The sequence below is a fragment of the Rhinopithecus roxellana genome, chromosome 10, assembly GCF_007565055.1.
Source record: "Rhinopithecus roxellana isolate Shanxi Qingling chromosome 10, ASM756505v1, whole genome shotgun sequence".
Taxonomy (NCBI): domain Eukaryota; kingdom Metazoa; phylum Chordata; class Mammalia; order Primates; family Cercopithecidae; genus Rhinopithecus; species Rhinopithecus roxellana.
Genome location: NC_044558.1, coordinates 14,589,842 through 14,613,202, shown reverse-complemented (window position 1 = coordinate 14,613,202; position 23,361 = coordinate 14,589,842). Strand labels below are relative to the sequence as shown.

The 23,361-nt window shown below is 41.5% G+C and overlaps 1 protein-coding gene across 1 annotated transcript in view; it reads left to right on the top strand.

Moving 5' to 3' along the window:
* GRIN2B (glutamate ionotropic receptor NMDA type subunit 2B) overlaps nt 1-23,361 on the top strand; it is a 435,571-nt gene that overhangs the window by 365,898 nt on the left and 46,312 nt on the right. Inside the window, exons 5-9 of the mRNA XM_010385603.2 lie at nt 8,072-8,274; nt 9,071-9,242; nt 9,462-9,615; nt 12,858-12,983; nt 15,565-15,794. Of these exons, the coding sequence (XP_010383905.2) occupies nt 8,072-8,274; nt 9,071-9,242; nt 9,462-9,615; nt 12,858-12,983; nt 15,565-15,794 (885 nt within the window). The remainder of the gene's footprint in view (nt 1-8,071; nt 8,275-9,070; nt 9,243-9,461; nt 9,616-12,857; nt 12,984-15,564; nt 15,795-23,361) is intronic.

Genomic DNA, 23,361 nt, shown 5'->3' with positions numbered 1-23,361 from the left:
GGCAATGGATGTCTCAGTGTCCCTCGGGGAGCCACGCAGGTGCCAGGCAGGGTTGGCTGGATGGACTTCCCTTCAGCATGTGTACCCAGAGTCTTTGGTCCCCAGCTTAGTAAGTGACGAGGCAGTCATAGGCCAAAGGCAGTCATGGATCACATTTAAATATGGAAATTATTTTCAAGCACACTTTTCAATAACTGGATTTCTAAACCTGGATGTCACTGAATATGCAAATAATTAGGAGAAGAAGCATCAAAGCCATGGCAGTGGCCTTTTTAGATACTCACTGCAGCAGATTGTGCCATTGCACATAGAGCAATTCACATAGAACTGAGTCTGTTCAGGGTAACCTTATAAGCAGGAAGGCTGAAGAGAAACAGAATGAAGCAGGCTTTACATCTTACATCATTTTCGTGGACGAAACAACACTGGAGGGAGATCTAGTGAAGGCTTTGTGGAGGGTGTGCAATGACATCAGTCAATAATTTACTGAGCACATAGTTGTTATTCATGCCATTACAAGGGACAAAAAGAGGCATCTAATATAGTCCCTGCCCTCGAAGGGCTTAAAGACCAATTCAGAGACATGAATTTTGAAATACAGCTCACATTTTAATATGATAGCCAAAGGGAGAGGTTGACCCACAAAATTATTACAGGAGATTAAATAAGAAAACTCTTTCTCTGGGCTGGGGTGATCAGGGACAGTATCATGGCAGTGGAGAGGTCTGAGAAGGGCCAAGGAGAATGCAGAACATTCCTGAAACATGGAAAGGGACAGACCTGCAGGCAGGGGAAGGCCATGTGCAAAAACAGAAAGCAAAACGGCATCTCTGTCACACGCAGTATAGGAAAAGCTACATGCAAAAGTATACTAAGACCAAAGAAGGACACTTGGGGAGGTGGGTAGATTGTTTTACAAGTCAGATAGGAAACCAAATGCTCCATTTAAAAAGACATATTATGTTTTACTGCAAAAGAAAAATAGTAAAATTTTGTGCACATAAAAACGACCAGTCAGAAGACAAATCTCAGAGTGGGAAAAATGTTTTAAGCATACCTGACAGATGAAGGGTTACTATCGTAGCACACCAGGAGCTCTTCTCTATGAATAGATAAGAAAGACAAACAACTCAATAGAAAATGGAGAAAAGATGTGACTAGAGGGTAAAAGAGGAAAATCTAAATGGCTAAGAGATGTGGAAAGGTGCTTGCGCTCACCGTGGGGCAAGGAGATGAAAATTAGAGCAGGAAGATATTGTTTTTCATTCTTCAGATTGGCAAGCATTTAGTAGTGATAAAAAACTTAGTGCTGGTGAGAGTGTGAGCAGGATGCACTCTTGTGCTTTGCTTATAGGAATTTCAATTGTTGCAAACTGTTGTATTCTGGCACCATTGAGAACATTTAAAAACATACATATCTTTTTGTTCTGCTTTTTCATTACTGGGAATTGATGCCTTAGAAATACCAAGATTTGTATTATGTCTTTTGCTTAATTTTTTGGAAACATCATAAATATCATAGGGGTATGCTTGAATAAATCAAGGGACATTCATTATAATAGGCTACTATGCAGTTCTTAAAAGGAGTTAGATCTACTATTGGAAGAAATTCCCTACAGAGGTGGGAAAAGTAAGTGGCAGAGAAATGTGTGTATTATGATTCGATTTAGGAAACACACATACATACATACAGAGTTACACAAATCCCCTTATTTGTATATATGTAGACGTATTTTGAATGGATACAGATAGTGCAGGACCATACAGTGCTAGAATGTTCAGTTGGTTACAAAGAAACCAGGGGGAGAGGTGGTGCTTTAGTTTGAATGTGTCCCCCAAAGTTCATGTGTTGGAAACTTAATCCTCTATGCAATGCTGTTGACAGGTGGGACCTTTTAGAGGCAATTAGGTCCTGAGGCTCTGCTCTCATGAATGAATGAATGACATTATCACAGTAGTGGGTTGCTTAACCAGAGAGTGGATTTGTTATAAAAGTGAGCTTGGCCCCCTCCTGCTCTCTCTCACACACATACTCTCTTGCCCTTCTGCCTTCTGTATAGGATGATGCAGCAAGAAGGCCCTTGCAAGATGCCACCACCTTTATATTGGACTTCCCAGCTTCTAGAAGTATGAGGGATACATTTTTTTAAAAATTAATAAATTACCCAGTCTGTGGTATTTTTTTATAGTAGCAAAAAACAAAGTAAAGATAGGTAAATAGAGAAAAATAAAGATTGAGCAAAATGAAGTATTATCATATACTCAAATGTTAAAAATCCTCAGAGTGAAGATGTATAGCTTTGGGGGTAGGGAAGTGAGGGTGTCCTCCTGTCCTCGGATTTCTGCTCTATTCGGAGTCTGCAGGACAGAATGGGATGCAGAATTTGGGCTGCCTTGCAGTGACTCTGTCTGTTCTTTTAGCTTGCTCAGGGAAATAGTATGTAGCTTTAAGTTTCACATTTTAAAAGTCAGATGAAGGCGTAAAATAAGCAGCAAGTGTTTTGCGTTAGATCCAGATGTCATCTCAAGCAAAAAACAAAAACGCTTTGATTTTTGAAAAATAACCTTTGACGCCTAAAGAGGCTCTAATAAGTGCTTTTGTTCCAGAATCTTAAAAAAATGAGTTTCTGTGCAGATGAGAGAGGCAGCCTGAGGAGACCGATGTCCTTTGCTAATCTGTGCAAGGACTGCAGCGGCCGCAATACCCTGCCCTGTTCCCCTCTCCCTTCTCCACAATGACACATTCGCCCTTCTGCTCACATCAACTGTTCATGGTGGAGGGACAAACGTGGGGGCTTCAGAGGCGAACATGGTCTCTGTGGTCTTTTTTAATGTGTGGCCTTGTCAGGGTGCTAATTTGTGCCAATTTCACTGGCAGTAATGGAGGAATCTGTTAGCAGAAGGAAGACTTTGAAGTCTAAAAGTATTACAGATTAGTTCCCTAGAATTTTCCTAAGGGAAGCCTTATGAGCCAAGTCCACTTGAAGATACCACAGGTTTGTAAGGTAGACTTCCTTCTGAGGAGAAATTCCCAGCTATTCAGCCTGTACCAAGAGAACCAAACCAGAAACTCCAAACATCACTCCTTGTTTTTCTGGGGGAAAAAAAAAAAAAAAAACTAGGCAAATATTTTTTTTTCTCTTGAGAAAGATGATTTTGGTCCTCAAGAGATCTTTTTAAATATTAGAATGGCAGATAACTGAATTTTTTGAAGACAGATGTTGTGAAATGTGCTTGTGGTAATGATGTTTGTTTAGTGTTTCCCTCAAAGGAATTCTGAGTGCTTTACAGTCATTTTTTTTTCATTATTTCTTAAGGTTTTTTATTTTCCTGATCCTATTTTAATCTCAAGCATAAATTCTTCCTTCAGTTCTTCTCGCTACATTGTCTCTGAAATATCTCCTGTTAGCCTCATGTTCTACTACTGTCTGCACTTCCAGGACTGTATACTCACACCACTTCAGACATCCTTTCAAGATGTTTGCTTGGTATCTCCGGCTTCTCTTTCTCTATTCACTATTTTTCTTTGCTCTTTCAAACTTTTCCATTTATATTTTTCACCATACTTTCTCCCCCTTGAGAGAAGGATTGCTTGAAATACACCTTGTTCTTCTACATAATTTTTTTCCTTTTTTGTTAATTTTAGTTGTTTACTCATTTCTAACCTGCCTTGCTCCATAAAGAATTGGCAGCGACTATCTAAACACGTTCTTTAACATGAGCCCTGTTGGTTGGAATTGGAAATCTGATATTCATAGATTTTCTTTTTCAAAAAAGTTTCACCTTTCAGTACTCAAGGAATTTAACTTTCCTTCTCATTTCTTTTCTTGTTTCCTTGAAGAAACAAGAAAAAAAATCACGACTTTAAGACAAGTTCATATTTTGTAGAAACAGATTGGATACTGCTATCCCTTCAAAAAGTAACCTCTAAAAGTACCTCTTCGTTGGGCTTTAATCTGTAGGACGTAGACAGCCCCTGTCCTAAAGAAATTATGATCATGAAATTATGTGGAAGGCACCTCAGAATTCCATACACCTGTTTTTACAGATGCAGAAACTCACAGAAGGCTCACAATGTTTTAGAAATGTGTTTATAGTCTCAGAAATACTCAGAGACATGCTTAGAATTCATTTAGAAGACAAGTCACCTGGAACATTTAAAAAATCATTAAAGAAGGTAGTAGATAGCATGAAATGATGAATAACTGGGTTCCGGGCAATGGTGAGCTGGTAGATGTTTAACAACAGGGGCTGGGGCTGGACAGAGGGAGCCTGATTGATAGTGTTTGCCACCTTCATGGTGCCCATGCCAGTTTCAAGCTACCAGCCTGACACCCTTGAACAAGGAGTTGGGAAGAGATGAGCACAATCCAGTCAGCTCTCGAGAGTGGCAGAGATCATCCGGCTACAGTGAGTAGGCCCTTAAGGAGGAGAACTGTGCTAGACCATTGCTCCCCATGCCTCAGACCTTACAGTTGTGAAGAATAATCCATTTTCATTTAGCCTCTGCACCACTCTGCTCCTTCACTCTTGCTCTTGCTTTGGCAGATAAATAATCTTACCTCCTCAGCTATCATTTACATTTCAAGCCCCAGCTCAAAATGAGGATCTGTGAGATTTCTTCTGATTCTTTTGGAAATCATCACTTCTACTCTGAATGCCAGAGTACTTTATTTATATCTTTTATTAGAGTAATTACCAAAGCCTAATTTGTCCATGGATAGTGGATATTAATTATCAAAGCCTATTATTGTTGATGGATAGTGTCTTTTCCCTCTAGACTATGCTTGGAGGAAAAGGAACATGTCTCACTCCTTCCTTGTCAGAGAAGCAGTACAGTGTGGTGGGTAGGAGCCCAAGCTCTGGAGTCAGACTGCTCAGCTTCAAGTCACTTACCATGGGACCTTGGGCAAGTCATCAAACCCCTCTGTAGCCATCTGTAAAATGAAACGTTAGATGTGATTCTCAATCTCACAGGCTCACTGTGACATAGTTAGATTACTAGATATGGTCAGTGCCTAGCACATCTATGCCCTCAATAAATGTGACCTGGTATTGTTACCTCTAGCACACAGCCCAGTGCCTGGCATAGAATCAGTGTGCAGTTGGTGGTGGTTGAAATGAATGGACTTGAAGTAAGGATATGACCCAGCTAACTCAGTAGGAAGTTGGGAAAGGGTGTGATAAAGGGAACTGCATGAACAAACTATTGTTGGAGAAATGAGAATGATATATTTAATAAAAATCAGTAGATTATAGAATTATAGGATCAGAACCCACGTTTCCAGCTGTGGTATGATGAACACAGAGCAGGGTAGGATCATTCGTACCTTCCCTTCACCCCATATGCTAGATGATGTATGTCTATAAATATACCATTGTTATTGCAATAGCTTTTGTAGACTGCTGATTGAAATATCTCATTTTCGATGCTGTGCAATTGCTTTTTAAAACATCAAAATGCTAGATTTTGAGTACAAATACTGTTACATTTCATTCAATTTGGTTCAGTCCATCATTCCAACTAATTCATATCTCCTCCAAACTTGATTCTGCAATGCAGTTTATCTTTCCTCCTATCTAGTTTTCTGCTGTCTGCAATTTTGTAAGCATGACTTCTATTTTGTTTTCTAAAATACTATCCAGGCCGCTTCTAAGAACAGAGTCCCCTGACATGACACTAGTGACTTTTTCTATGTTGGCAGTCATTCATTAAACAATCTATTTTTTTCCTTTTTGGGTACAGATTTTAAACTGCTTTCAAATCTATCAAAGTGTGTAATATCCATATTGTTCACAATAGTATCTGAGAAACTCTGCCAAAATGTTATGTCTGTAGCATTTTTTTCCCACAGATATAGTAAGTCTATTAGAAAAGAAAATGCAGCTAGTTTGTTGCAAAGTGTCCCTGATTAATCCATGTTAGCTCTTAATACCAACAACTTCCTTTTCCAAGTTGAACTAAGGATTCATGATGTAAAATAGTGAAGTTAACTGTATCAAGGTAGGCTAGACTCAGCCTACAGACTTTGACTATCTAGGTGAGAAAGTTGGGCACAATTCTGAGGACCGTGAGAGATTGTTGAAATTTTCGAATCAGGATTATATGACAAAATTGTGTTTTCTGGCAGCACTGTCCACAATGGACTCTGGGGGGACCTTTAGTGAGATTTGAAATTTCCTGCAATAATCTCAGAATGGGCCGCTGGGTTATATTAGGCTAGGCTAGTAGCAATAAAGATAGAAGAGAATAAATTTGGATTTAAGAGAAAAAAATCAAAAGGGACTATTGAGGGAAGATTATAGGAAATAAATAAATAAATAGATAGATAGATAGGTATTTTAGGATTTCTCAACCTTTTACACATTATTGAAGGTGCAGAATATAAAACCAATTTGGCCACTGGGGTAAATAGGCCTGTTTGGGGATGGGGTACCAATGTCCGGGGCCCCCAGGACTGAGTCTCTCCTCTCCCAATTCCTACGTGCCCCAACTGGCAGAGGACATTAGTATCTCCACTGGCTGGAGAGCCATTTGGAAATTTCTGTTTTAGAAATAAGTAGTCTTAGTAATATGAGAAAAAACAGACTTGTACTAAAATCAGGATCAACAGTTCAGAGAAGTCTGTATACATGAAGGAAAGCAAATGTTTGGTTCGGTGCATGATTCTGAACAAAGAAGCAAAATATCATTTATACCCTTGAAAGAAAACCAGCCAGCATTAGCCAAACAGGGACTGTGTAGGTACCAAATAAGATTGCCCGAGCCACCAAGCCACTGCTTGCATTATAATGATGCAGTAACATAAGGGCAGGGGCTGTGCAGGCTACTGGACAAAGAAACCAAGAAGGAGGGAGTCTGGGTTTTGCATTAATTTGGAAATCCAAGCCGATTTGCTTGAAAATTTACGAAGTGCTACCAACTTGTTGCTTCTTATTGATTTCTGTAGTTAATAAATTAAGTAGTGCTGTAGTTCCTGGTGCCTCACCTGTTCTACTAATTTACATTGCTGCATGGAGGAAATCATAGATTGAGAAAATGTAGGTGCTTGCAATCCATAATTCTTTATGATAATTGAAGATGATCAGTTATAGAAAATAAGCAAGTATTCCCTCTTTCTCCATTAAACTCCGTGAGACAGAGAGATCAAGAGCCCCCCAACAAAGCCATGTCGATTGCCTTATAAATAGGAATGAGTGGCTCTTCTGAAAAATAATGGAACCCATATATTTCTCAGGATGGTTGCCAGCAGGCCGCCATGTTCATGATTCAGGGGCACTGGCCTTTCACATTGGAGTCCATGTGGATGGTGCTCCCTAGTGTTGGGGCACTCAGCCTGTGTGGCCGTAGGTGTTGGCTCACAGAGAGACATATCTGATTCATCCCAGGGCTTCTACCCAGCCCAGAAGGTGCACAATTGCACTGACCCATGTTCATATTCAGCCTAACTGTGCTCCCTTCCCAAACAGTGTTAGTATTCTTTAATCCCAATTTGTAATTTTATTCCAATTCAGATCCACCTAGCTCTCCGCACTGGATCTCTTCTACAGTCAAAGCACATCCTTTTGGCTCATTTGCTCCCAATTTTCTGTTGACCTTTCCACAGCTATCTGCTGCTCTCACCATCATGCTCCTTGTTACAGTTAAGTAGAAAAAACTGGCAGCCACACATAATGCAGGCAACTCCAGCATCCTCACAGCACTTACTACACAGTGCTGCAAGATATTTTTTTGCACATCTGACTCCACTCACTATGAGCTTCATGAAGGACAGAATGATGCTTCTTTGAGCCATGGGTCTTGGCAGGGTGCCAGCACATAGTAGGTTCTCATTTAATGTTTGGTAAGTGAGTGATAAGTGAATGTATTGCCTTTCTTACATTTGGACACAGTAGTCTCATTTGGGGCATATGACTAGAGAGAGGAAAAAGTATTCCTCTCTCTAGTTTGTACAATGTTGGCACTTGTTGGCTTTTGTTCAACTGCTTCCTGGGATTATTCAGACAATACAGGGACAGGCTGTTATGTTGTGGCCAGAGGTTTCTGATTCTCGTGTTCATCCTTGTGCAGGTGGGGAAGTGGAAAGACAAGTCCCTGCAGATGAAGTACTATGTGTGGCCCCGAATGTGTCCAGAGACTGAAGAGCAGGAAGATGACCATCTGAGCATTGTGACCCTGGAGGAGGCACCATTTGTCATTGTGGAAAGTGTGGACCCTCTGAGTGGAACCTGCATGAGGAACACAGTCCCCTGCCAAAAACGCATAGTCACTGAGTATGGCATCCTCTCAATGACTTTGGGTGGCATGGAAGAGTCAGCTTTGATGCACCTGTTAGCACTTGGCTGGCCTGAGACCTGAGGCATGAGAACTGGGCACTGTATCTGATTTCTAGTTGTTTTTGATCTGTGGGATTACTGGCAGCCCTCTGGTCTGATGTCCCATTCTGTCCAGATGGTGACCTGGGAAAATGATGGCTAACTCCCTATGCTAAACTTTCTCTAGTCTTGCTTGGCCTCAGTGATCAGGACCTCAAGTTTATGGAGATTTAAGTTTACTTCTGGTTTTCAAATATGTTTTCTTGAGCCAACATGCCCCAAAATCTTGAGATTTAGAACTATTTTTTTGAAAAATATAAAACTAATCTATCCTTTTAAAAGTCAGGATAATGGTTATCCTTGGTGTGAAGTGCCTAGAGTGGGAAACAAGAGGCCTCTTGGGTGCTGGTAACTTTTCTGTATCTGGATCTGGGTGCTGATTAAAAAGAGGAGTTCAGTCTGTGAAAATTCATTGAACTGAGGCCTTCAAATATGCACCCTTTTCTTATGTATTTTGTACTTCAAAGGAGAATTAAAATTAAGAGGAAACATATCTCAATGTGATGAGATAATGAGAATAGTGCAGGTCTGCTGTCTGTTTTATTTCTTTACTTGAGTCTAGTATAAATTGTGCTAAGCTGTGAAGGGGGCCTGCTTTGGGATTGGAGGTTTTTTAATGGCAAAGGGTAATACATGTTGCCTTTTTTGTACAAAGCCTTTTTGTTTGTTTGTTTTTGTTTCTTTAATTGGCTAGGAATAAAACAGATGAGGAGCCAGGTTACATCAAAAAATGCTGCAAGGGGTTCTGTATCGACATCCTTAAGAAAATTTCTAAATCTGTGAAGTTCACCTATGACCTTTACCTGGTTACCAATGGCAAGCATGGGAAGAAAATCAATGGAACCTGGAATGGTATGATTGGAGAGGTGAGTGTTCACAAGGGCTGTTTCTATTTTCATTTATTTTCCTTCTTTTAAATATATGTTTTAAACATGCTCACTTTATGCATTTCAGAAAATACAAAATGGCAAATAAGATGTATTGTTCCTACTATATAAAGAAAACCACAGCTAGGCTGTATTTTCCTCGTGGTGGTCCCTTGCCCTCCTGAATGTTTTAATTGGAGCATTGCACCTTTCTCTTAGGTGGTCATGAAGAGGGCCTACATGGCGGTGGGCTCACTCACCATCAATGAGGAACGATCGGAGGTGGTCGACTTCTCTGTGCCCTTCATAGAGACAGGCATCAGTGTCATGGTGTCACGCAGCAATGGGACTGTCTCACCTTCTGCCTTCTTAGGTAAATGATGGGTTTGCTGGTGGAAGGAAATGGATATATGGATGGGGAAGTGAAATAGGGAACAAAGAAGGAGCACATGGCCAGGCTCTTCCAGCTGAGGTGGTTTGCTAGGAGCTCAACTCAGTCGGGGACTTCACTTAGGGGACTTCAAAATTAATTACTCTCAAACATGAAAACCAATGAACACCCAGAAAAATAGGAAAGCATAATGCCGTCTAAGAAAGCAGTACTGGACTGGTCCTCAGAGGGCCTACTGTAGTCCATTCCTGCCATTTAGTCAGCATGTGACCTTGAGCAAATTTGCTCTATCTGGGGACTCGGTTTCCTCATCCACAGGAGAAGTCATTTCAACCAGGCTGATCTCTGAGGCTGCTTCCTGCCATAATAATTTCTAATTCTGGATATCATTGAAATATCTATTTATTTTTAATTATCTGCAAGAATTGTGCTCAGTGCTACCAAAAAAGGTTTTTTGTTTCCACGCAAATTTTCTGAGGCTTTGCCAGATAGAGCTGATCTGATTCTTCCTCCCACCCCAGCGCACCCCTCCCCATACCATTCTCTCCAGCATCACTTAAATGTCAAAAATCTCAGATGTGATATAAGACTGGGTGAGATGAGGCCAAGATTTCAGTTAGATGAGGTCTTTTGTGAGCTCATACCCCATATTTTTTTCAGGGGCCATGGAATGAGGGGTTGGAAAACAAAACGTCACCTTGAAAACAGAACACTGGGCTAGCAGAAAGGAGACTGAGTTTGGCATAAACAAGCCGTAAGCCCCTGGACGAGTCACCATCTCTCTAAGGGACATCAACATTTTTTAAATGGGGCTATTACAGTAGACAGTGACTAACATTTCTTTAAGCTCTAACCATAGGGAATGAATTCAATTAATGCATTGCAAAGTGGAGTTATAGGCTCCATAGAATTTTTCTATAAATTACTCAAATTTCTTAGCTAATCTTCTTACTCACAGTGAAGCAAATTCCAGCCTTGCCAATTTTATGTGAAATGTGATTAGATAGTACACACTGTATGCAGTAATTCTCATAGCTGCTGTACATATTTTATTTGCTTTTTTTCCTGTGCAAGGATAATTGGAACATTAAGAGATATAAACAAAACCACATTCTAATTCTAACCTTGTCAGTACAGCACTACCTTAACTTCTGAACTAGCAGAGCCAGTGGTACATTAATATATCACTGGAATGGCATAGAAATGTCAGGCAGGGTGTGTTTATGTCTGTGTTCAGAGGAGGAACAGTTAGTTATAGGGATAAGAGAAGCCAACATTTATTGAGCACCTACTATATAATGTGCCAGGCATCATTGTACACCTTTTGGTAATATTAACTCATAAAATGTTCTTATACCCATTTTATAGCTTAGGAAACGGAATCTTAGACATATTAAGCCATTTTCCAGCAGTCTCTTAGCTGATAACTGGCAGCTCTAGGATTAAAATCCAGCTATGGTAGCCTTCAGAACCTGTGTTCTAGTACAAATAAGGCCGTTTCAGGGTTCAGCCCCTAACCCAGGAACCAGCATGGGGGACAAAGAGCAATGTAATAAAATGAAAAAACACAGATTTTTGGCTCAGTTTGTAACCTGACCCTGCCACTTTCTGAGTATGAACTGGAAAGAACCTTGACCTCTCAGTCCTAGTTTACTCCTCCATAAAATAAATAAGGTAATCCCTAATGAAAGGGCCATTAGAAGGATTATATATACAGTATGTGGTAAAGTACTTTCTAAATTGTAAAGACCAAACAGGCGATGTATTTTGTGTATAGAAAGTTTCCCTGGGCCTAATGGGAGGAAAAGACCATAGAGGTGATGCTTTTACTCAGTTATTCCCCAGTCTTAGACAAAAGGGAAATCAGGGTAGAATTGCAATCAATTAGAGTCAAGTGTGCAGAGGTTTTCTCCGCACCTCTGGAGAGAGCCTTTGAATTGTACCTATTACGCCCGCATCTCTAGCTGCCATTAAAAGGTTTTGCATTTCACAGTTGGTGTGTTAAGTACTGGGGCTTTATCAAGATCTTTTTAAAATTGATTAAGTGACCAAGCTTTTACAATTCCTTTGGGAGTTCAATAATAAAGTAGGTTTCAGAGTAAGAAATATATTTTCTAATTTTTCAGCCAATTTTTCCCCTTTTTAAACTTCATCTTTATTAATGATTTGGAAGATGGAGAAAACAGCATGCTAATTCACTTAGTTATGAGTTTACAATGTGCTGTGACAGCTAAAAAGGCCAGAACTATTTTGAGACACAATTGAGGGAGCATTGCATCATGGGACAGAATAGTGATTGTCCCTTTTTATAGAGGCCTTCACAGAGATGGCTTCTGGAATATAGTATCTAGTTTCTGGACACCTCCAAGCCAGAGAGGTATTTAGCTCAACTGGAAAGGATTCAGCACACATGATTAAAGATATTAAAGAAAGCATGTGTGGAACATTCTTGCTACCTTGCCCAGTCTTGTCCCATCAACCCTATCACTTGGTGACGGGGAATAGATTGTAGTTGGTTTGTGAATTACAGCTTAGGCATGTTCCCTTGTCACTTGTTAAATTCCCACTGTTGCAGATAATCATATTTAGCATGGAAGGATTCTTTACCATTGACTTATATTCTCATACGCTAATGATGTCTGATAACATACAATACATAAAAGTAGGTTGAAAAAGTGAATCTAGGCTAGGAAGTTTAAGAGAAGTGATACAAGGAGGAAAGGGGGGCTGGTTATGTATTGTACATAATTATTCCTGAACAAATTCAACTCTAAAATAGTAGGCAGGTCTGTTGAGAATGACTGTATCTGCAAGGCTCAGAAGCATTGGGGAAGGCATTTCCAGGCCTCTATTACATGGTGTGGCCATATAGATGAGAACACAAATTGAGTCAGTCCAATACTCACCTCATAGCTAGTACTTCTTCCAATTGCACCATTTACTGAAATACCCAGATATTGGTCCAATATTGGCAGAAACTGCCTCTACAACCTAAAAGGCTCACGGGCATGAAGCTATCCTTCTCACATATTTAAAGGAAGACAGTCCTTGCCCTTTAAGGAAATGGTTCAGGTACAATCTAACCTAGGCCCTGGCTTCCTGAAGGCAGACAACACACTGTGGTTTGTTCCCCATCCCCTAAAATATGAAATGAATATGTGAATTAATTCGAAGTCTTTTGCTCTCTGTTTTAACCCTGAGCACTGCTTTTTTCCCTTCCCCAGAGCCATTCAGCGCTGACGTATGGGTGATGATGTTTGTGATGCTGCTCATCGTCTCAGCCGTGGCTGTCTTTGTCTTTGAGTACTTCAGCCCTGTGGGTTATAACAGGTGCCTCGCTGATGGCAGAGGTAAGGCTGGCTGGAACTGCTGCATTTCCCCAATTTTTTCCTCCTATTTTCAAATCTCTGGACTCCTCATTTGTTATCTGCATTTTCCCTAGCATATCCATTTCTGAAAAGGAAACCTCAGGTGGACATTTCTAGGTCACCATCTTGGTGTCTCTTTAGAAATACCCCAGATAAGATGTTAGTTTGAATCTATAGGCTGCTTTATGCCTGGCCCCAAGCCTAGTTGCACTCCCAAGTAAAGGAGAGGAAAAACTGTTGGTAGATATGGGTATAGCATAAACATGTCATAGGAAACTATTTTGATAACCTTAGGCTGTGGGCAGTCTGTTGGAACAGATGTCGCTAACAAGGCAGATTGTACACACATGTTAAGAACAAGAAGAAATGGAATGCCCCAGGGTATTTGCAGGTGGTTGTGGCTAGTGGAGTTCCCCAGTGCCAGAGGATCACAACTGAAGTACCAGATCTCCAAAGCATATGCTCCTGGCTCAACCCCCTTGCCAGAGAGTATAAAAGTTGGATGTTGGAAATAAAATGAATGGGAAAGACCAATTCTCACTCATAGCTATTATTGGGTATGGTCCAATTTCCTGGGTAGGTGGACCCAGAGATGTGAGGGCTGCCCAAGTATTTGAGGCATTTATGACAGTTTTTTAAAAGTTCACATGACTTCTAAAGAGCGGCATGGGATCCTTGTAAATAACTCCTCTAAAACTTCCTGAGAACCCCAGGATTAAGAAATATTCTGCCTTCTCCGAGCCTTCTCCATTCCAGAATGTGAGCTCTATCCTAGAATTATACCTCCAAGAGGAAAGATTCTTAATCCTGGCTACACATAAGAATGATCTATGGGGGTATCTAAAAGACATGGGTGCTTGGACCTCATTTTCTGATTCACTAAGTCTAGGGTGGGGCTTAGACCACTGTATGTTTCAATATAGTGTTTCTCTATCTTGGTTGCATGTTAAAATAACCAGCCCCACCCTACACCAATTTAATAAGAATCTCTGAGGATAGGGTTTCAGGCAGCAGTATTTTATAAAATCTTCCTCATGCTTCTGTTGGATTCATAGTACACGCTGTGAAACACCAATTCACTGAAGTATTTCCAAGTGTAGACCCACCTTTTAATTTGGTTTGTGTATTCTGAGGTGGGAGTTGGGTGTCTCCACTGCCTGGTACAGTCAGGGGCCTTTCACCTGTGCTTCATCCAGAAGCCATGGCCTAGATCCCAGCCTGTGTGGCACCAGTAAGAAGTGGAACATCTGGGAATCACATGAGTATATACTTAGGTCAGCAATGTCAAGAACTCAAGTCAGTGTGCATTGCCTCTCTCCCCTGAAAAAATAACAGGAGCCAAAAATCCAGACTTGCAAAGAAAGCTCAGAGTGAGGGCTTACAATTACTCATTTTACCGAAGGCTGTTTGTCTTCACAGAGGAATTCAGCATGGGACCACTTTACATATCAAGTCTCCTTAGAGCATTTTACAATTTACAAAACTTTAATTTATAAACGACTTTTTAGTTACACATCTGTTGCATGAAATAAGGTCCACACGCACAGATGTGTGTGCACAGTTAGATATCAGGTTCAACATGAGTTGTCCCTGATGATTTATTTGGCTGAGCAGATGCTATCAGGATCACAGATTACATCATAAGACCTGTGCAAATATGTTGTAAAACTGTGCAGGCAGATGTTCATTTCTGCAGTGGAGGGGCTACATGGAGATTCAGACAACAGGCAAGATTTTACCATCAGCATAGAGATTGTGGTGAGGTCACAATACATATATGGGCAGAAGCCCAAGCACTGTGTGTGCAAAGGTTGGGGGAGAGGGGGAAATCAAAGTCAAAAGCAGCTTCCTTTCTGCCCTTAGATGCATGTAGCCAGGCCAGAATTCTATGACTTCTCCTTTGGCCTTCCTGATATTCTTTTACACACAAGCTTCTATGGCAGGAAACCAGCTGGGAAGTGTTGGCATTGGAGTGGGGTCAGGTTTGTCTTTGAAATATTGAGTGCTAAGTGCTAGAAGCTAAAGAAAAATCAGGAAAAAGTGCATTCCAAGCCATCTAGCATCAGTGTAAACAGACTTGAAGAGGGTTTATGAATGGTAGAAAACAGTCTTACACAATCCTTGCTGATGTTTTTTGGAAGTTAAAATGCATTATTGGTAGATACAAATATAAAATTTAGGAAAAACAGTAATGACTCAAGTGTGACCATAGTGACATAGGTGGCCTGTGTTATTCAGTTTTGATGTGATCTTGACAGGGTCTTGTATATGGGGCAGGTTGATGGCTCCTCCAGAGGGGAGTCATGACTGTTAGTTCAAAAAAGACCATCCCACACACACCCCAGGCTTTTGGTTTTTCTTCTAAGGAACCCTCTGCAGCCCTCCTGGGAGTCCCTGGAAAAGAGAGATACACACTCTCAAATTTAAAAGCCGTCTATAAAAGCGCTCGGTTTTAGTGGAAGGGTTTCCTGCTCTGAGCAGGGACTCACCCTGTGTATTTGTAGGTTTAAATAGAACCAGTCACGATGGCTTAACTTTCGTCCTTGTCTTTTTGTCATGCCAGAGCCTGGTGGCCCCTCTTTCACCATCGGCAAAGCTATTTGGTTGCTCTGGGGTCTGGTGTTTAACAACTCCGTACCTGTGCAGAACCCAAAGGGGACCACCTCCAAGATCATGGTGTCAGTGTGGGCCTTCTTTGCTGTCATCTTCCTGGCCAGCTACACTGCCAACTTAGCTGCCTTCATGATCCAAGAGGAATATGTGGACCAGGTTTCTGGCCTGAGCGACAAAAAGGTAAGAGACTCATTTGAAATCTCCCATCTTTCCTTCAATCCTGTTCTCAGCCATACTCAAAGTTCCCATGTACCTGCTTGTCTTCTAAATTTTTCGAATTGACTGTTCTTTCTTATGTTTCCTTGTATTGGAACATGGGAGTAGAAGTCAGCTTCCCTGCTGAAATAACATGACTTCATGTTGGCCTCCTGATTCGTGAAAAGTTATCACTAATACACCCTGGGCTGCAAATAAGGGGTTTGGTATGTTAGCAACTCTCTGAGTGCATGGTACCTCCTGTTGGATGTGGTTGGGTGGCCTATCTGCACAGGGGCTGCCAGTGTGGGGTGTTATTAGACAGCTGCCCCTGTGTACCCACACTGAGGAGATGGGCGCATGATGGCCTCCTTTTCTTCCCAGTGGTGTTTGGCTGTTGTCCCGTCCAGCGGGATCATTAACACAGATCTTGGAGGAGGGGGTGGGAATTTAGAGAGATGAGACACAAGAAATGGAGACAAGACAGTATCCTGATCAAGTCTCGTTTATTGAGGGCGTTGGTACAGCTTATATAGGCTGGTAAGAAAGAGGAAGTGCGGCAGAGCAGGCGGGGAGGAGAATAATGAGAGACGTCACCAGGCGCATGCTCGGTAGACTTAGTCTTTCCCGGGCGTGGGAACTTATCTACGCTAGCAGGAAAAGTTGATGATGAAGAACCAGGAAGTGAGCCATCTTGTCTCCGCAATGCAGAGCTTAAGCAACAGAGGCTGCGGCAATTTCCGGGCCTCACGGCTCCGGACAGGCTGTGGGCTCTCCCTTTGTTCCAGGGCACACTCATGTGTTCCTGGGGCTGAGCAGGAGGGTTGTTCACATTGTGTCTTAAAGAGAAGTAACTGCTGTTTAACTGGATGATTTGGATGATTGCCCCTGAGTGGTGCTGATGAATGGGCTGCTCCCTCCTGTGGGCCTATGCAGTTGAGAGAGAAGGGAAAGTGTCTGCTGTTTTCCATCACTGCTGGATGAGGATGTACAAAATCCATTCTAAATACATCTGACTCTCCATTCTGCCTGAAGCATCACATTTTCCATGGGAGATCTGTCTCCTGAAACTATGTAACCAGAACTAGGGATGGGAGCCACTTCCGTGGAGTGTCCCATAAAGCTTGTGGTCAAAATAATTTTGGAGACTTGCACTTACAACAAATTTTCTACTCTATTTCCTTAAGATTTAGAAAATGTGATCTTTTTCCACTCCCACCCCCACCCCCCCCCAGGATGAAGCCATGAGATACAGACAGGTGTGTCTTCAGACCAAATAGTACTTTGCACATGGGTTAGATTTGCCCAACCTAAAACCCTACACACTTAAGCAAATGGTCTGAGAAGAATGAAAAGGAGGACATATTCTCTTCAGGGGCTCAGATTCTGATTTTTCCTTCTACATCTCTACTTATCAAGAACATTCAAAAGCATGTGGAGAAGATAAACAGTATCTTGAGAAAATGAATATATATATATATACACACATATATATATAAAATATATATATATTTTTCTGAGTTCATGGTACCTCCTGTTGGATGTGGTTGGGTGGCCTATCTGCACAGGGCTGACAGTGTGGGTTATTAGAGGGCTGCCGCTGTGTACCCACACTGAGGAGATGGGCGCATGTTGGCCCAAGGAATATATATATTCCACTGTGTTTACCCCTTTGTGTTATCTCTTTCTCTGATTTGTCTTCCTTTTTGCTTTTTCTTCCTTATTTAAAAAAAAAAAAAATTCTCTCTCTTGGACTTTTTTATTTGGAAGCTTTTATTTACTTCTCTCATCTCAAGATTTATGATACATTTATTTATATATTCATCCATTTATTAATCCGTTTTTAAACCTCTCTCTCACTGTTTCTTCATCAACATCTTTCATCATGACCCTAACTAAAATTTGAGTTAGATCCCTCCTTTCATCCGCCCTTTGCAGCCACTACCATAATCACCTTTTGGTGACTATTTCTGGAACCTGGACAGTAGTTGGGCTAAGAACAACCTCAGGGCTCAATACTTGGATGTGGCTTAGGGTAAGGTGGACCACGCCCACCTCCTATTGTTTGGATGTCTGATCCCTTTAAATCTCATGTTGAAACTTGATCCCCAGTGTTGAAGGTGGGGCCTAATGGGCAGTGTTTGGGTCACGGGGTAGATCTCTCATGAACAGATTAGTGCCTTCCTTGGGAGGGGCGGGACTGAGTGAGTTCCTGCTTTGTTAGTTTCCATGAGAATTGCCCCAAAAGCTGATTGTTAAAAAGAGCCTGGCACCTCCCCTCTCGCTTACTTCCTCTCTTGCCATATGATCTCTGCACATGCTGGCTCCTCTGCCCCTTCCACCATGAGTGGAAGCAGCCTGAGGATGTCACCAGATGCCCAAACTTGAACTTTTCCAGACATCAGAATTGTGAGCCAACTGAACCTTTTTTTTTTCTTTATAAATTACCTAGTCTCAGGTATTCCTCTATAGCAACACAAAATGCACTAAGGCACCACCCTAAAACATGGACGTTGCAGAAACTTGATGGGCCATGCCCCATGTGTACACTTGTCAGAAGTATGGCAGACCACGTCTTCACATGCGGCTGTGGCAGAGATGTAGTAGACTATGTACCCACACAGAGTATAGCAGGGCCATGTCACCATGATTGACATGGCAGGGCAGGGGTGTAGTGAATCATGTCCTATGCATGGTTACAGCACTGTATGGTGAGATCATGTGACTGTGCCTCAATATGGCAGAGATGAGGTAGGTCACAGATCTTCCTAGGGGTCTGGGCTGTTAAGTGGAGAATCTCCATGGGTATCAAAATGTTTCCCTCCAATGTCTCAAAAATTACTTGGTATACTGCACTTATCTTTCTCTTACCCTCATGGGCCATGCAGTAATAACTGAATGCTTTTCTGTTTGAACTAAGCATAACTGAGACACGGAGGAAGATAGTTTTCTTTTCCACGATCTTGAAATAAGTATCATATCTAGGCTTCTTAAAGCAGACAGGATATGCACGTCTGTCCTCTATACCATGTTGATTATGTTCTAAAAAGTTGGAGCCCATCAGTTTGTTTTATAGAATGAAGGCAGTTTGTGTGTGTGTGTGTGTGTGTGTGTGTGTGTGTGTGTGTGTGTGTGTGTGTGAGAGAGAGAGAGAGAGAGAGAGGGAGAGAGACTTTCAAGACCTTTGAAATAATTTCCACTGTGACACCAGCTCTGCAGTCTCATTGGCTGATTCTTGGGTTCCTGCATCTGATATCCTGGGTATCCACAATTCTTCATCTTTTTCAACCATACCTCTACCTGTGCATCTGCCTAGGAGGCTTTTTTCCCCACTTTTTCACTCATCGAACTTCTACTGAAACTTCAAAACCTAGATTAGAGATCGCTTTATTTGTGGAGCTTTCCCTAGCTCATCTGGGAAATTAGTCATTCCATGCCCTATTACAGCAACTATTCAAATCTTTATTATAACATGTATCTTCCACATTCTGTTGCAATAATCTATAGGCCTATACCTGACCACCTATTCCTCTATCTGACTGTGAATTCCACAAAGTCAATGACCGTAAGTTGGTCATCATTAAGACAAAAAAAAAAAGTCTGTGGGGAGAGACGAAGAGAGGCTGTATTTACTTAAGAGCCCCTGGTGAAAACAGTGGACCCAGCATCACAGGCAAAGAAAGCAGTGAGTCAGCAAGTGCCCCTTAACAGCTGTTTAATTTGTAAATGGTTATCTGATACATTTCAGAACTTTGCAGATGACAAAACAGTAAAGTGGAAGCACCCTACCAGAATCTGTCAACATGACTTACATAATTATAGAAAACACTTAAGTAACTAATGACTGCATATCAGTGTCAGAGACAGTTACATAAATCAGAAAGAGAGTTTCCTGAAAGCATACTTAAAATGTTAAAATTCTTATAGTCTTACTTCAAAACACCTAAAGAAAACAAATTCTTAGGACAGGGTATGGTAATGCATGAGAGGAAGTATATTCTGTGAATTTAGAAAAAGAATAAAGACATTCAAACAATAATGCTGAGAAAAGAAATGAGGTGATTTTGAAGAGTATTTTTCAATGTGATTAGATTTTCATCAAGGAAGTAACATTTAAAGTGGAGAAGGGCTCCTAAACTTGTTTTGACTATTACAGGTGATATATCTTCCATATAACTCAGATCAAATGATAAATATCTTGGAGTGACAATGGAAAGATATTTGTAGCCATTCAATTAATAGCTTTTTAAAAAATTATCTTCAGCTTTTTTTGCAGAAAAAAAATGTACTCAGATTTCATTTATGTTAAGGTAGAAAACCAGAGTTAAATTTTCATGAAAACCTATTTTTGTGCTCCTTTATACTGGAAGGCTTCCATTTTGCGGTAGCACATTACAGTGAATTCAGAATTGTTCCACTACATGCTGTACCTAAATATGGGTGCAAGTTCTAACATTCAGCAGCCCGACTGTACATTCCATCAGCTCCCCCAGTGGGAGGAGGGTGTAAGGGAGCTAGTGACATCTTTCTTCTCTTAACAAAGAGCCCACAATGCATTCTCATATTTCTCACCCATCCAGATGGATTTCTCATTTTGCAGTCTGCCAACCATAGTATGAAGAAAAAAGAGCTTGGCCAGTGAGGGAGGGAGACATATTTGCTGGGCACTAGGTACATTTTGTATGCTCTGTGTATGCTATTTGGATAATCTTCATACAGGTATGATTATTCTCATTTTACAAATAGGAATACCGAGACTCTGGAAAACTAGTAACTTCCCCAAAGTTATACATTATCAAGTGACAGAGCCAAAATTTGAGTCCCTGTGTATTTGGCTCTAAAATCACTCTGCCAGGGTGTTTCTCTTGTAGCTAATCTCAGGGAAAGCTGTGACATAGATAAGGATTGGTATTGACACCCCTGCCCCCACTGTCTTATTTAATTCCCTATCCTTTAATGTAATGCCTTGATTCCACTTAACAGGGCACATTAACACCACCACTACTATTACTACTAATAATAATGATTATCATTGTTACTATTATTAATAATAATAATAATATAACTTCAATGCTAACATCCCAGCTAAGATTTTTTTTCAGCTCTTACAAGCCAGGTATCATGCCAAATATATTTCATAGATTATCGTATGTAATGGTGCTATTAATATCTTTATTTGTAGATGAGGCAACTGAAGCTTGGAGAGGTTAAGTAATTTGCCCTTATGGTGTTCCTAGCTCACTATAGCCCCTGAACAGTGTGCCACCCTGTTTAGACCCTGATGCTATTTGATGCTTTTTCCAGTTATTCACTTTTCTTCCTACCTTCCTATCTACCTTATCAAAGCCTAACAAGTTAGATCCTTTCCCCCGACTAACATGTAGCTATCTAATTAATTGAGCTATAATAATTAGATAGTATTGTAACATTTGCACTTTATTTAATAAGCCTTTTAGAGACATTATTTTAAATAGAGAATAATGGTGATTTCCAGTACTTGGGCAGGCTGATGGCCCTCAAATTGACTTTAGCCTGTGCATAGAGTGACCCTTAGCTTTAAGCCACTGTTGGATGGTGGAGAACGGTGGCACCAGGAGTGAGAAGGGATAGTTATGGGGTCAGTGGGGTCTGGATTCAGATTGAAGGAAGCCCACAGGGAGGTGGAAGCTGCTAAAGTCACAGAAGGTTGCTGTTTGACCATTGGGCTCTCAAGGGTATCTGGCTGCAAATGATTTCACACATTCCTATCACCATTGTGACACCTGCCTAAAATATATTTTGCAGCTCTTTTCCTCAAGGAATTAGAGGAGCTTTATTAACTTTCAAATGTCAAAAAGGTGCTCATCTGCTTACTGAGGGTAGCTGTCTTTGCCTGCCACACTGGAGGTACAATCAGGATGGCCACATAACACCTAAATGAGGACCCCATGGCTTTCTAAATAATGAGTCTTCTGGGTTTCCAAGAAGTCCCATGGAGGTCTGGAAGTCACTTCATATTCTTTTGGGATATAGGAAGGGCATGACTTTTAAATCAGCATGCAGGCAAATAAATAAATATGCATTCTGGGACAAACTCAGCCTGGTGATAAGCAACTTTACTCCACAACTATCCTGAAATGTTGAGTGGTTGTTGAGCATGTGTGAGGAAATGGGGCCACGCTTTCCACTGCACAAATTTATTTCCTGTGCTATTAACTGGAAGCCAGCAGGAGACAGCCAACCTCAAGCCCGATCTGTCACACCCTTTTCCTGGCCCTGATCATCTCGCTCAGACCACGGAATACTGGGCTAAAAATAGCTTAATTGAGAAAGTAGCAGTCATGACCAACTAGCCAGGGAGCTAGTAATGAGGGCCTGGGTTGGACCTCTAGGTAGCTGAGCAAACTGTAAGGGTATGATTCATGCAAGGGAGTCCTCTGGGCCTGTCGGGCAACTATTCCTCTTAGAGCCACTGATCAAGAGCAGATCTGGAAAATGTAAAACTCCCCAAATCCTGGGAGTGTCTGATGTACAGAATGCGCATGAGAGGGGGAAGGATACCTGCCTTTTGTTCTCTTAATTGGCAGAGTCAGTCTGACTCTTTCCATGGACTGCTGTCCCAAGCGCTGAGCCTCCTTCATTCCTGCCAGGGTGACCTCTATCCAAATGGGTCCAGAACAGACCCCTGGGTCTTGGATAGCCCCAGGTCTGTCCATCAGGGTTGGCTACCCCCCACTTCTTCTCTGGCTTTATTTAAGAATGAGGCTGCTCTGTCCCCCAACAGGTTCCCCCAAGCCCTAATTCCTCAGTCCATCTTGACTGAGATAAGAGATCCCTGACTTCAGTTCAACATCCTGTGGCCTAGTAGTGGTCACCTTCCAAGTCCTCCTTGGGGGCAGATGACCCAGAGTTGATGACTGGGTTCCTAGCAGGGCTTCACAGTTGACTTTTACTCCTTCCTCTTTTGTGGTCCCCTTCCCCTTGAACGACCCTCTTCCCCTTGATCGACCACCTGCTTCTTGCCTTCCCATGACTTCTAACACTGTATTCCTCATCTCTAAGCTCTGCTACCTTGTTGGGGCCTGAAGTGGGTTGAATTGTATCCTCCCAAAGATATAGCCACATCCCCACCCCTAGAACCTACAAACATTGACCTTGTTTGGGAAAAAAAAATCTTTGCAAATGTAATTAAGTTAAAGATCTCAAGATGAGATCATCCCGGAGTATCCAGGTAGATACTAAATCCAAAGACAGTTGTTCTTATAAGGAAAAGGCAAACACAGTTTTGACCCAGAAGGGGAGAAAACACATAGATGAGAAGACCATATGAAGATGGAAGCAGACACTGGAGTGATGCAGCCACAGGAATACATGGAGCCACCAGAAGTCGAAAGAGGCAAGATATGGATTCTCACCTAGAACCTTTGGAAGAAACACAGCCCAGCTAACACCTTGTTTTGGAACTTCTGGCCTTCAGAACTATGTGAGAATAAGTTTCTGTTTGTGGCTATTTTTTATGGCTGCCACAGGGACCTAATACAAGGCCTTCACGACTTCTTCTGTAATCTGCACT